This window comes from Gigantopelta aegis, chromosome 6 (genome assembly GCF_016097555.1).
Source record: "Gigantopelta aegis isolate Gae_Host chromosome 6, Gae_host_genome, whole genome shotgun sequence".
Taxonomy (NCBI): Eukaryota; Metazoa; Mollusca; class Gastropoda; order Neomphalida; family Peltospiridae; genus Gigantopelta; species Gigantopelta aegis.
In genome coordinates this window covers 17,809,917-17,825,469 of record NC_054704.1, presented here as the reverse complement: position 1 = coordinate 17,825,469, position 15,553 = coordinate 17,809,917, and the positions used below count along the sequence as shown (strand labels likewise).

General features: G+C 38.0%; 1 protein-coding gene across 1 annotated transcript in view; it reads right to left on the bottom strand.

Moving 5' to 3' along the window:
* Window positions 1–15,553, bottom strand: part of LOC121375502 (SMC5-SMC6 complex localization factor protein 1-like) — a 41,938-nt gene that overhangs the window by 22,019 nt on the left and 4,366 nt on the right. The window contains exons 2-5 of the mRNA XM_041502982.1: window positions 7,500–7,650; window positions 4,029–4,107; window positions 2,241–2,475; window positions 1,010–1,199 (exon numbers count right to left, since the gene is read on the bottom strand). Coding sequence (XP_041358916.1) covers window positions 1,010–1,199; window positions 2,241–2,475; window positions 4,029–4,107; window positions 7,500–7,625 — 630 coding nt within the window. The 5' untranslated portion in view covers window positions 7,626–7,650. The remainder of the gene's footprint in view (window positions 1–1,009; window positions 1,200–2,240; window positions 2,476–4,028; window positions 4,108–7,499; window positions 7,651–15,553) is intronic.

The following is a 15,553-nucleotide window of genomic DNA, read 5'->3' as shown; positions in this document are numbered from 1 at the left end:
GGGGAGCATGGCCCCATATAAACTTTGCTCAACAGTCTATAACCCCAAACCCGCTGAAATCCCTCCACACGCGCCTTGGAAACCCGCAAGGGATCATTTATATGTACCATCCAACAGACAGGATATCACATACCATGGTTTTTATATACCCGCCGATGGAGATCGATCCTAGACTGACTGCGCATTTCCAAAAAACACCTTTTTAGGTCTAAGTAATGAATAAAAATAACATATAGTCTTGAAAAATGTTACGTAAATCGAACACGGTACCCTCTTCCTCTACCCCTAGAGCGTTACGTAATTAGTAACACCCCCTTACATATAATGCGTATGCCAACAGCTGGCCACTGTCAAAATTTCAAGGCAAATCCCCTACCCACGGACCCCTGGAAAGGCGTTGTACCATATCTCTATGGATATAAATATGTTTTGGAGATATGAGACGACCCCTCAATCAAGACAATTAAATTTGTTCAAAAATTGCGAAATCTCACGTGTGATCTCTTGTTGGGAAATTCTATACTTGTGATAAGCCAATGAAAACAGAGATCATACGAGCCCGTCAAAAGTGTCCAGCTTTTAAAATACTGGCTTTGTTTTTGACCTGGATAAGCCAGCGCAGTGAAACCAATGTGGAGCGTGGCATCATATATGCACCAAACGTAGTTGAATTTTCTGTTCTATATGCTTACATAATAAAAATATTCCGGATACTGCCGCTTTAATCATGTTCATATACTTAACTTTCTTTGACTTCCAATAGCCAATGTGTGTTTTTGTGCTGGAGTGCCATCAAACATTCATTTATTCCTTTTAAAGTGCGGTCTTGGTTAAATACAAAGAAGGCAATCGCCAGTACAAAACTAAATAGAAGAAGCGATTAGAATGATCTGAAACTGTTAAAATGGTCTTGTGTACTACATTATAGATAAAGCTGTACTAACTCTGCAAAATCCTCTGAAACTGAATAAACAGAGAGACCTTGTGTAAACACTATAATGTAATTTACCTGTAACAGAAATGCAGCAATAAACTCTGGCTTCAATAACAGAACTCCATAATCCATAAGACCTTGCTCATGCAATGTATGTGCTGCCTTTCCCTCCGTGAAAATGTAGGCCACTTTGCTCGCAACTCTTCCTGGATTTTTAACCGGTGCAGTCATACCGTACAAATCTGCACCACCACCTGTTAGGAGTCTACAAAAATAAGGTTAATACATTCTGGCTACCTATCAGTGTTACTCAGACATGTATGTGTCATTTAAAGGGTTTTTAAAAAGTTAATTCCTAGAAATTAACACTGTGTCTACCGTAGATGCAACTAAAAACCAAGTTTCACTGATCTAGGATTTATAATTTGTGACAAATGGAGCTAAATGCAAAAGTTGATGCCATCCCCACTGGACGGAAAAGACATAACATAATTTTTACATTTTTAAAACAAGGCCTATCAGCCTAGAGAGATCCAATATTTCAAATTTTCCATTAGTAAATGATAATTCATACACTTTAAAATTTTCATTTTTAAATTTTGAATCAACTTTTTACATTTTAATAATAATAAAAAAAAGTTCAAAACTTCCAAAATATCTCACTATTTGTTTGTGGAGACTGTACCAAGTTTCAGAACAATCCAATCAAAACTCTAGTAGAAGATAGACATTCAAAGTTCAAACTAAACTTCTATTTAAATTTTTAAAATTTAATAATAATTCAAAATTCAAGATTTCTCGATTAGTTTGTAAAGACTGCGCAATAAACTCTAGAATATAGTGGGGGGTTTTAAGTTACTAGACGGACAAATCACTATTAAAAACGCTCTGCAGATGAATGTCATAGCAAAGCTAACAAAAGGCAACAACAAGACAAATACTTAAAGGAATATTTTAAAGGCATGACAAAATAAGTAGTTACTAGTGAAATTTGATTTAATACCAATATTTAATAAAAATAAGTTCCTGTTTCATCAACCAAATGTTAACATCGCAATACTCATACAATCATGGCAATTCTCTAGCTTGGATAATTGGCTCACAGCAATTAAAATGTCTACTGACATCAACTATTAATACCGCATGATATTTTTCATTATTCAAATACCATCATTCAATTAGAAAGCATGTTTATCAAGTAAAAACAGGAATTGGTTCCATGTTCAGCAAACTACAGATAATCATTAAGACCTTGGAACCCACTGTGGTTTTAAGGTTTGAATTTGTTTTAATTCAGTCAACTAACCTTTTAAAAGTAGAATTTCTGTTGTGGCTACCAGCTAGCACAGCCACCTTCCACCCTTTGAATGCTAACTCATTGCTTTTCCCAATTGCCAACCTCCACCTTTTAGGAGCGACCAACAACGACATTGGGCAGTCTTTTCTGTCATGATACGGACTCCACTCATAAGTGTCTTCATTCACCCAGGATTTTTTAACATGACTTTCTTCAATGAAGTCCGCCGTCAAAATCCACTTCCCTAAAACAGTGAAAATTACTCCAAGTTAAAAAACAACAACTATAGTACTTGAATAGCAAAAGAAAAGAAAAAAATCATTAAAATATTTAAGATAAAAATTCACCTGCTAAAAACCACAATATATTTTTTGAGAAATGGATGCATATACGATTATCTCATTTGGTATTTAGCTTGTGTGATCCTCTTAGTTTGAATCCCATAATACTCTAAAATATATCTCAGATGTCCTAAGTTTTCACACTCTCCCAAACCCTCTCTACACTGTCTTATTTCCAGCAGGTCATTTCTTTTTTTTAGCAGGGTATATTATTTTTTGGCCTGTTATTTTTGAAAAGTAATAGAAGGCAACATTTTTCTTACTGTTTCGAGCCCTGGCATAGCAACCTGCTTGCAAAAAACACTGATATGGAAATGCACATTTCAACACACGGAAAGTGGGCCTAAATTAAGTGTCACATTTTTCTATCTCAGACCCGTATACCAGTTTACACTTGCTAGGGTGTTATCAAGCTAATATTCCATTTTAAGTACTGAGCAATATCAAACCTCCTAAATTGCTAAAACATATCATACAGTGATATCAACATTAAGTGTCAGATTGGTTTTTCCTTTTCTAAATTACATATATCCATATACAGTGAGGATGTTTTAATGGTATTATCTCGCCTTCATGTAAAATTCTTTAATCTCATTGGTTGTTTGCCGTTGGACAAATCCCTTATACCCCTGTGGGCAGAGCCAAATTATCTTATACCCCGTCTGTAATTTCCAACAGTTTCCAGCCACCCCAGTTAATGCTAAAGCAATAATTAGATTATAAATAACATTGATAATCAATCAAGTATACATAATTAATTTTATTTTTACTATAAAATACACTATTTCAATACTTTTAAAAGCTGCAATGTTGAACTCGGCCATCTAATTACGGTCGTGATGTTATTGTATTAATGCGCGATTCTTGTTGGGGTTTTTGTTGTTTTTTAATATCTGATAAAAAAAAGTTGTTGTTGTTTTTTTGGTTTCGTTTTTTTAAATATCTGTTAACATTTGAAGTTAATCGTTTATAGATGGAACTATTTTTCGTCACTGGCAAGTGGTTTCGTTCGCGTCCGTGTGGTACGGCTCTGTTAATAAATTGTTAACAATTATTGTCTGGCGTTATTTTGATTATTTGGCTATATGGTTTAACATGTCAGCAAGATAAATTCGTTGTAGAAGCATCTCTCGGGGTATATTGCTTTTTATGTACCCTTTGTGTGCTCTTTTACCCCCTCGCCTTCGGCCTGAGGTAAAAGAACACACAAAGGGTACATAAAAAGCCATATACCCCTCGTGATGCTTCTACAACTTATATTATATCACCAAATAAAATGTAGTAGTTTTACACTGTAATCAGATACAGATTTCATGAAATTAATAAAGTGTTCAACTGGGACTAAAATTCCTGCAAAGAAATGGGTGTACAACCAAGATAAATATTTAATTATTCTATATGTATGTATGTGTAACATATAAAACAAATTTTTAAAAAGAAAGTAACAAATACATGCCTGTGGCACATGCTCCCAGGAATTTCTCACTGCGAAACAATTTGCCACAAATGACGTGTGTGCAGTTTGTTCTAAAAATCTGAAAAAAATCAAGGATAAAATATAATTAATAAACTATAAAATAATTAATGGTATATATATTATATGCACAACTAACTGCAATTTGTATTTCTAAATTCAGGGGGCAGGATGTAGTCCAGTGGTAAAGCGATCGCTTAATGCGGCACGGTCGGTTTGGGATCAATCCCTGTTGGTGGGCACATTTCTCGTTCCAACCAGTGCACCACAACTGGTATAACAAAGGCTGTGGTATGTGCTATCCTGTCTGTGGGATGGTGCATATAAAAGATCCCTTGCTACTACTGGCAACATTTAGTTGGTTTCCCCTCGATAATTACCAAATTACCAAATGTTTAACATCTAATAGCCGATGATTAATAAATCAATGTGCTACAGTGGTGTCGTTAAAACAAAATCCTAACCTCAGGTGTGTACATGACATTATGTAGGAGAGGGTGGGGGGGTTTGGATCATGACTGGTAAAGCTTACCACTGCAGATGCCAGCCCTTGAAACTCAGGTCATCTTAAGAGGACAGTTTAGTTCCACAGATAATAACTAACTAAATGCCTGATTATGATAAACATATGCTGTTGATGATCAGTTTTGCAACTGCTTTTTGCTGTAGCATTGCTGAATGCTGTCGTAAATTTCAAGGGCTTAACATCAACTGTACATACTGAAAACGATGAACAAATGGCAGGCTTTTTATAGAAAGTGGCTACAACATTTTGGTCTTTGGCTTATACAAAATTCATTAAATTAACTTCTTTTCTTTTTTAATTTTGAAGGAAATACTTTACATATCTGAAAAATTACTTAACAAAATTTTTTTCCAGTGTGAGCCCTGAATTGGCCAGGCTTTGTGCCAGAAATTAATTTATGAATATGTAATAAAAACAAAACTAGACTATAAGTGCCCCTACTAGGTGGTTATGGGTATAACCTGTTTTGAAATTTACTACTGCATTTTATGCGCTTTGACAAATTGTAAACAGCAATTCTCTTACTATTATTTAATTTAAAATTATAAAAATATATTCATTAATTTCCAAAATTTTAGGGCACATAATTTTACCCCGAGCTGTATCGATCCTCTAATAAAAAGCATGGCGGCACACAATTCCCCCCCCCCCCCATTCCAAGGATGATATACACTTGTTTATTTTATCAAGTGTTATTTTTGCCTCCAACATTTCCAAGTTTCCTTTTTAGGCTCTTCTACTAGTGAACATGTCCATTTGACCAGTCAACTTTCTGTATTATTTTAAGTGACTATATTAGTATGTAGGACTTTGTATTTAAAAATTTAGCTGTGTTTTACCCCCTTCATAACACGTTTACATCAGTTAAAGTTTGTTTTGTTTAATGACACCACTAGAGCACATTAATTAAGTAATCATTGGCTATTGGATGTCAACCGACTGAGCTAAATCCTGCCCCACATTTACATGAATCCAAGAGGGTTTGAGGCCATCCTTCCACAAAACAGTCGAAAGCTAAATGTCATGAAATGCAATGTCCTGCATTCAACAAGTAAAATCCATCATGACAAATGAAGGATTTAGGTACATGTGTGTGTGTGTGTGTGTGTGTGTGTGTGTGTGTATATATATATATATATACTCTTCAAAAGAAGAAACGCAAAACCACATTGTCGTAACATTTGGAGAATTGAATTAATTATTGAATGGTGAGTCCGATAATTACCAAATGTTGCAGGATTGTTCACAATTCACTCTAGTCCATTGTGAGTAAGTGATAGGACACACCACCAAGGTCAAGGTCATCTGGAGTCAATACCGGGTGTGGCCTCCGCGTGTGTTGACAACTGCCTGGCACCGCCTGCCCATTGAAGCAACCAGAGTACGGATGACGTCCCGGGGGATGGTGGCCCACTCGGCCTGCTGCCAGCTCGGGCAGGGTCTGGGGCTGTCGCTGTCGGAGGCGTCGGTCAAACTCGTCCCATAGATGCTCAATTGGGTTCAAATCCGGTGATATCGATGGCCAAGGAAGGACATTAATGTTGTTGTTCTGTAGGAAAGCCGTTGTGAGACGTGCTGTGTGAGGCCTGGCGTTGTCATGTTGGAACACTGCGTTGGCGTTGGCCATAACTGGAACGATGTGTGGCCGGAGGATCTGGTCAATGTAGCCCTGTGCATTCAGGTTGCCCTGCACGTGGACCAGGTCAGTTCTGCCAGTGTGTGAGATGGCTGCCCACACCATGACACTACCCCCGCCGAATCTGTCCACTTCCTGCACGCAGTTTGCCGCATAACGTTCACCACGACGCCTATACACGCGACATCTTCCATCATGACGTCGGAGCAGAAATCGGGACTCGTCACTGAACCACACCTGTCTCCATCGCAGTTGAGGCCATTGTCGATGAATCTGGCACCACTGCAGTCGGAGTCGACAGTGTTGTGGTGTTAAGATGACACCTCGAACTGGACGTCTGGCACGAATTCCTACCTCACGTAGGCAGTTCCGTACGGTCTGGTCGGATATCCTGCGCAAACCTGGTATTGCTGCGGCTGTGGAGGTGGCAGTAGTCAATCGTTCCCGAAGGTGGCGTACCCGGATGTAGCGGTCCTGCCCGGGGGTAGTGACCCGTGGTCGACCGGATCTAGGGAGGTCACGTGTTGATCCATGTTGCTGGTAACGGTCCCACAGTCTGGAGATGGTGCTTGGGGACACATGGAATGCCCTGGCAACGGCCGTTCTGGATTCGCCTGCGTCTAGTCGGCCGATGGCATTGTTTCTCTGCGGTTCACTGAGACGTGGCATGTCCTGGATTGTCAACTGTCGGCCAGATACAGAGGCCAGGCAAGCGAACACCCTGCACTTTTATACTGTCGGTGTTCATTTTGCACGTGCAGACAACGCACGTGCAGTGGTGACATGGTTTGCACGTGGCTGCGTTTTTGCGAATATTCACATTTTGGAACTTTATTGTACAGTAGCTGCGTTTTATCGAATGTAACCGTGGGAATGTGTTTGGGACATGCAATGACCTTATATTCACAAAGCATGAACCGGTAGGAAACATAAAATCGGAGTTATAACCCATTTGTACCCTTTTGCGTTTCTTTTTTTGAAGAGTATATATAAATATAAAAATCACTTTAAGCTGGGGGCATTTCAACCTCTGAAACCTTCCCACCTGTTCACACACCTGAATTTACTTGTTTAGCTTATTCACTTTCAAATGTTATTGTAATTAAAGTGATGTTCTGTACACACTGTAGCTTGTTTTCTTGTTCCCAGTGTTCAGATTCTTTTTCAGGGTGTGAAAAAAAAGTGTGCATTTTAAAGTAGCGGAGTTGGGTGCTATAAATATAGTAGGATGCGGAAAAATAAAAAGGGAGCCAAAACAGAGCAGCGAGGACACTGTATACATGTTACAAACCTCAGAATCCAAATAAAGTCCACCCAGCTCGTGAATCTTTTTGGCAAGTTGCTTTCGTTCATTTTGTGGAAATCCTGATAAAAGAAAGACTTTCTTTGACTGAACTCTACTTCTTAACCTTTTCATATCTTCTTAAGACCAGCGTTTTTGCCTGTAAAAAAACACACACACAATATATACATACACCAGTATGTTACATGCCACCATTCACTTTTGCAATACAATTTCTATGTCAGAACAAATTCTATGAAAAATACATACAATACAATTGAGATTGAGAGGGCCGCATGTATGTGAATGCTGTTAGGAAGTTTTGATTATCTTTCTGTTGTGTATTGGTGATTAATATGTGAATATTTTGTTATCAGCAAATTCAGTGTAAAGGTATTTAATGTTAAACATAGGATTAAACAAAATTATTATAATATTGTTGTATTAGAGCAGGAATCTTTGCTTACCCATGTTTGTCAATGTTAGAGTTGTCTCCGATTATATCTGTACTTATCAATGTCCGTTTAGCTCTCAAACGGCAGTCCTCAGACTAGGTATGCCTGTCTATGAATAGGGGCTGCACCGTAAGAATAGTGGCGCCCCAACTTGCCGAAAAGAGTTCCATATTTCCCCCCACCTTTGGGGTATTGAATTAAAGAATAAACCCAACATCTACAAATAAAACAAACGTTTAGTCTGGAAAGACTTCTGTAATTCCCCCATCTTTGGGGTATTGAATTAGTGATATCAATTGAATATTTGTTACGTTTTACGTAGTACACCAAAAGTGGGTTAGAACTTTTTAACAACTTGCTTTGGCAAATGATTTCGGCAGTAAATACTAATAACAAATAGTGTGTTATATACACCAAGGACCAACTATTTAAGTAAATAATATTGGTTTTATTTCTTTTCGCTTACACGTTTACTTTACAGTTTGTTCTTAGGTGCACGACTACTGATTACTCCAGGATATTAAGAAATGTGCTGTGAATGTGACACACATAAAAGTTTGTTACTTTCCCCAAGCAAAGGTCAATGTCAGAAATCTTCAAATGTATGTATGGTCAAGTATTGTAAAATCGAGAGTATTTTAAGTTCAAGACTCGGTGATTTTCGTGAAATTCACGAGCACGCTCGCGTTTCAACCGTTGTTTTTGCTAATAAAAATATCAGAAGAGGCACCAAGATGTTATGTACAAGTTTCACAGAAATAATGTGATACAAACATATAACGAGAACAAAATGTTTTGTTTATATATACTAAAAGGCAAAAGTTATTGTGGCACACAAAAGACAAAGATAATCGATAAGTTTTTAGTGCCGTGTATGAAACATTATAACATGGTAAAGGAATGTCAGAAGGTATGGAAACGAGCAATAGTCCATGAAAAGGGTGCACCTGCCATATGAAAATGAGCCACATCACTAGAGGGGGTCCAGAGCGAAGTTCACACTGTCAGCAGAGAGTGTGTCCACCTTGAGCATTGATACAGGCCTGGCACCATTGTCTCATTGAGGCCACTAAACGCTGGAGAAAGTTACTTGGAATGCCATTCCAGATCTGAGGAAGGATCAGGCTTAGGGTTAACGTTAGGGGTTGTCACGGGTGGTCGGCCGCTACGAGGACGGTCCCTGACCTGGTTGTTTTGTTGATATCGTTGCCATAAGTGCCATATGGTGTTTCTGTGGACGTTGAATTGACATGCAACGTCACGCTCGAGGTCCCAGATTCAAGCATCCCTATGACTCGCCATCTGTCATTTTCACTCAGGCGTGGCATGACGAAATTGCATCAAACAGTTCACTAATGGTGTTTTTCTGACTTCTGGACTTCTGAAGGCTGCACAGAGTGGCAAATCATTGCATGTCTGGCCTTTTTAGGTGGGTCAAGTTATGCACAAATACACCCACACCCCAAAACATTCTAACAATAGGTTTCCAAGTGGGTTTTTTTATCTATGGGATGTATTCAATGGCAGGAAAAAAGTCTACCAAAATCCGACCACCGAAAAGGGGTTAAAACTGGATCACATCCAAGATGGCCGCTAATGACTCTAAACCGAAGGGAAATGGTGTAGAACAGTTGTTTTATGTCTACCCAAAGGTATTAAGTGTCATGCAAGTCACTGGTACATATACCTGATACCTGAGTCATAAGCACTGTGCAAGTTACATATAGTATGGCTGTAGGTGGCCCTTGTCATTCTCGGTTATACAGTAGTTATTCTGACCTTCTTTGAATGTAATTTTAATGAATATTGTTCTTATATTATATTCACGTTTTATTTTATTTTCATGGAGAACATCTTCATGCTGCTGACTGATATACCACCATAAATGCAGTGTCAATTTCCGTAATGGCTATGATGCACCAGTGTAATTTCGGGTCGGATCAGAGGAAAAATGCAAAAAAATCTGGACAACCCAAAGATGATGACCAAGAGCAGGCATTCTTCAAGATGTTTTCATATCTAGAGATAAATGATGAGGAACAGCTGACGGTTTCATACCTTAGGGATAATATGAAAGAGTACCTCATTAGTGAAGATTCGCTTCCTTATAGGAATTACTATCTGAAGACCAAACTAAGTTTGGTCGCCCAGAGGGGGAGGGCATAAATGACACAGTTACATTCAGAGAGAAAACATCACACATACTCCGCTCTCACTACAAAAATTCTCAACAAGGAGACGAAGAGGCACAAAAGAGAGCCATAATTGAAACAGCAGCAAGGCTGATCAGGAGTGATATTAAAACAAATGTTCCATCCGTTACTGATGACTACCCAAAAGCTGAGGAACTTAAACTTGATTCTGCGCTGACATTCCTTCCAGAGACACTACGATACATGTTGAACTATATGTTTGTCGGAAAAAACAATCAACATAAAGTCGCTAGTATTGAGCAAGCCATAGTACAAGCAGTAAGACCTCAGGCTGTCATTGCACCATTACAAATTGGTCTTGCTGTACAAGTGCATCATCTTTATCGGTCCAAGTTCCTTGTGTAATCTATGTGTAAGATGGGGTATGGCCCGTCGTATGGTGAAGTACTCCGGTTTGAAAAGAATGCCGCAAGCTGTTTCACACCAGATTTGCTAGTTGAGGATATAGATCTATTGAACATGTCATTGTTATTTGCAGGTGACAATGTAGATCACAATATTAACACCATTGACGGTAAACGTATATTTCACAGAATGGGCATGATAGCTGCGTTGACCCCAGGGAAAAAAACAAGCCATCTTTGTCAGTAGGCGAAATATTTCGAAGCTGAGCATTGTAGAGATGTCCAAAATTGATATCATCGAATACCGCTTCGCTACCCATGCTCTTTGAAACATCAAGTTTCAAGAACTTCCTGGACTCCAACATTGTGATATGCGAGCTGATATGTTATGGGAACTTTCATTCCATTTCAAGCAACCAGTTCTGAATTGGCAGGGCATCATGCATATCCTTCATCAGCGGAATACGCATCCTGGCTAATCCTCCATACAATATCTGCCAATGATTGATATGTATCCTGGAGACAAAACTTGCATTCTGTCCACTTTGGAGTTCCAAACTTGGCCATTACACATCATGTCCCTCCAGTAATAACATTTGATTAGCCCCTGTATTGGAAAGCTGCTGAGATCATCAGTGCTTCGCCACAGAATAGCAACTTGAAGGTGATAGTTCTTAGGTTGGGTACTTTCCACACGTTCATGAATTTGCTTCGAGCAATAGGCACACTGTTGAAGGGCACAGGACTTAAAAACATTCTGGAAGTAGTGTACGGTGAAAATGCTGTCGTGCATATGATGACCGGTAAATCTGTTCAAAGGGCATTCCGTGGCCATCTGCTGGTGGACAACTGTCTTCATCAAATGATTGTGAAATCTGTGATAGATGAAAATCCTGAGTTTGCTTCCCTAGTAGATGACACTGAGAAAATGTATTTCTCCTTGTTGAAGGGTGACGCCACTCTTGACAATCTTGTAAAATCCACTACAGTTGTTAAAATCAGTGAGACACTTGACAAGAAAAAAACTTAACTTAATGCACATTCCAAAACAAGCCAGTTGTGGCTAGGTTATCAGTGGATGCTTGATACTGCACGAGCATTGATCAAATCAGATCGCACTGGGTCTTGGGATAATCACTTGTGTGCGATCTTTGATGCCTTGCCAATATTCGCTGCAGCAAAACATTACAACTACCTAAAGTCTGCTTATCTCTACATTCACGAAATGAGTGAACTGGATAGCAAACACCCCGCTGTATATAGGACATTTCAAGATGGCTTCCATGTCATTTGTCGAACAAATCAGTTTTGGGCAGGCCTCAGTTGTGACCTAGTCATTGAGCAAACGCTTATGATATCAGTAAAAAGCACAGGTGGCTTGACTCATGGCAGTAAGATGACGGAAGAACAGCGAGCATTGTGGACAATGTCAGCCCCCATAATGTCTGAGTTCAACATTGTCATGCAGGAGTTCAGTGACCTGGCATACACCACAAGCGAACAGCACAAGGATTCGACTGGTGCCAGAATTGAAAGAGATCCATCAGACCTTTTGAAGATAAGTGCAAAGATAACTTCATGCTCACCTTTCGTTGAGAAATATCGTCAATGGTATAGCTGCAAAAGACGATGTCAACGTGCATGAATACGAGTCAGTAGGAAAAGACATCATTGTCAGAATGATTGGGCAGCCTGTGTTCTCCTTCTCTTTCAAGAGGAAAGATAAAGCCAAGACCCTGGGAAATTCATCTGCTGTCAAGGTTGCTCCTGGCAGGACCATTGATTCCAGTTTGCTGTTCCAGCGATTCCTTGTAGTATCCAGGACTGGAGATCTATCTCTGGAGGAGGTGATGAGATATGAGCTGAGTCCATACCCGCTATCCCTTTTTGAGGACACTAAAATCTTGCGAAAGGCTGACAAACCTCAACTCGCCCAAGCCATCATTGCCTAATAAGACACCATCAAGTATGTGCTTGATGGAGGCTCCTTACTGCATAAGCTGAAGTGGACGAGGGGAGATACCTACAGTAAAATAGCCAATGCATATGCTGACTTCACAAGTAAGCACTATGGGTCTGCAACTGTTGTGTTTGATGGGTATGTATCAGGTCCGTCCATTAAGGATAACACACACCAGAGAGGGGGACAAACCACCATTTATCCGATTGTGAACTTCACAGGAGAAACTGAGTTGTTGTGAAAAACGTCACCATATTTGGTGGCAATCTTAGATTCATCGTACTCGGGTTTTAAAAAATAATAAATGAGCACATTGCATTCCTTGGTCCCTAATATTTTTCATAAAAAGCAAATGTAATTACCGTATGTCAAATGATAGTGCACTGTGCACTTATTTGTAATGACGCCCTTCACTCTTGATTATGACCGCCATCTTGGATTTTTGGTGTTCACTGGCCGGGTCAAAATTGTATTGTCACCAATGAGTTGCTCAACACTTAAAACCATGGACTCTAAACAAGAATTATGGTTCAATCCCAATTTTTTTTTAGCAATTTACAGCGGTTTTACTGATTTGACAGCAGCCATCTTGGAACTGACCCAGTTTTAACCCACTTATAGGGGTCAGATTTTGGTAGACTTTTTTTCTGTCATTCACTACATCCACTAGGGCAGAAAACCATTGAAAGACCTTTTGTTTGAATTTTTTGGGGGTCGGATGGTATATTGACCAGTCTATTTATGGTGAACACTGGACAGGATTTCTCCAGAATATTCCATGTTTCTTGCACAAAGCATGCAATCGCTGCAACAACTGCTTGGTTGCATTTCTTCGAGCTGTTTCAATGCACATTTTCTCTGGTTTACATTCATAAATCCATTCACAAATTTATTACTACAAACAATCCCAGGGCTTCTAGAATTTTTTTCAAATCCACTAGCCATGGGATCAGTGATTTTTAAAATATACTAGCCACGATTAAAAATTCACTAGCCCTACTTTAAGTTAATACAGTTTGACTAAATAATAGTAATAATCAGATACGTCACTTAGAGGGAGATACAAGCTCAAAAACACTAACATTGGGGGTTGAGGTGAGATCAGGATATTCATATTTACAAAATAAACTTAACTGCAACATTTGACCATTTTGATTTTCACTAGCTGTCTGGCATGGCAATAGTAGCTATTTACTAGCCCAACGCTGAATATCACTAGCCATGGGAGTGGGGCTACCATAATCTAGAAGCCCTGAATCCATGTCACAATAACATTTGCCTTTTAGTATAGTTTTAAACTGTTTTCACTAATTCCTCATTTCACCCCAGAAACAAAACCAAACATTATCAAAAATACGGAAGTAGACAAAAATGGTTTGGGTTGGATGACAAAAATTACAGCTTTCGGTCACTTGACACATTGGAAGGGACTTTGTAAGGCCATGATAAGTAATTAAATGGGTTCTAACAGCAAATAAAGCACTGACAGATCACTTGAGAGTGAGTTATAATGCTAGAAATTCTGCTTTTAATGTACTGCACCAAAGAAAGAGTGATCAGGAGGTGATCACTGTAGTTCCAATAGTTAAAACAATGAACAGTAAATTCCATGTTCCATACTGATTTTCAGCTTTTCTACAGGTGTCGTCATTTAAAATTTTATGTTTCATTATTCATTGTTTTATTAATTTTACTGTCCTTTTCATCAGTTGGTTAAAACAGGAGGTTAGTTCTTAATACAAAAGAAATGGGCAAGATCAAGCAGTAATGGAGGGACATTTTACCTACTTTTACGCATAATTTTCATAATGAATTAAGTTATTGTCATAACAACTTACTTTTGGATTAGTTTTGTAGGTGATAGGTTTCTTTACACTGCTGCATAAAAATATTTAATGCAACTCTGTTTTAAATGTCATAAATGGGGTTTTAATATTCGGTAATGGAGGGACATAAAATGCACACCACATAAAATGACATGCCATTTTTTTCTTTGTATCTGCTGTGCTAGGCTTCCAATACTGGAACTAGTATAACAAAAATCAAGGTAACATGTGTATAAAACAATAATATACATCACTCTTTAATTATATTTTTAATAAAAATAAATTCATAGTAATGGGGGGGGGGACACATTTTGTGGCATTATGAATTTATATATCAATAAATAGACAGCAAAAGTATAGTTTAACATCAGTAGTTCACTGATATTTTGTTTTGAATCAACTGAACACTGTATATCCATGTATATGTGCATTGCCAAATTTACTTACAAAGTCAAGCGGTAATGGAGGGACATTTTAGCAACCGTTAAGCATAAAATCGTTTATACTGATTTAAATTCTTGTCATATCAATTTACTTTTGGATTTGTATTATAGCTGATTGGTTCCTTTAAACTATTACATTGAAATATCTAATGCAACAATATAAATCTAAAATATATCACTCAGTAATTATATTTTTAATAAAAAAAATTCATGGTTCATTGTAATATTGTTTTGGATATTGAACACAGTATATCCAAACTTGTACATAAAAAAAACACCCTGCCAATTGCTTGTATTGAAGTTTTAACACAGTATGTTTATATATAATCAAGTTGAAATTATGCCAACAATTTTTGAATACCTATAATATATATATTATTTTTAATGTTCTGGTATAGTATTTACTGGATAATTTATACCAGTAACAGTGTGCCACATTGTTTTGGTCTCATGTGACAGAATCATGCAAATAACTGTCAAAACAAATTCTGATTAGACTGGTATGATTCCATAATCCAAATGGTAAAGTTTCATCTATTTGTATGTGCATGTTGAGGATAGTAAAGATGGATGATTAACTTGAATAAACACATCAGTCGCACTGATTTGTTCAGTATCATGAATTACCAATACAACATGTAACACTATGTATCTGGAGATAACTGGTGAATAAATAAAAACATCCAATTTATTTGTGCATTTTGTAAAAAATATGATAACCCAAAAAAATTTGTTTTGGTGTTCTCTGTAACATCTTTATTTTTCTGAACAAACAATAGGTATTTTGTAAAAAGTTTAATGTAAATGATATTGAACAGACAC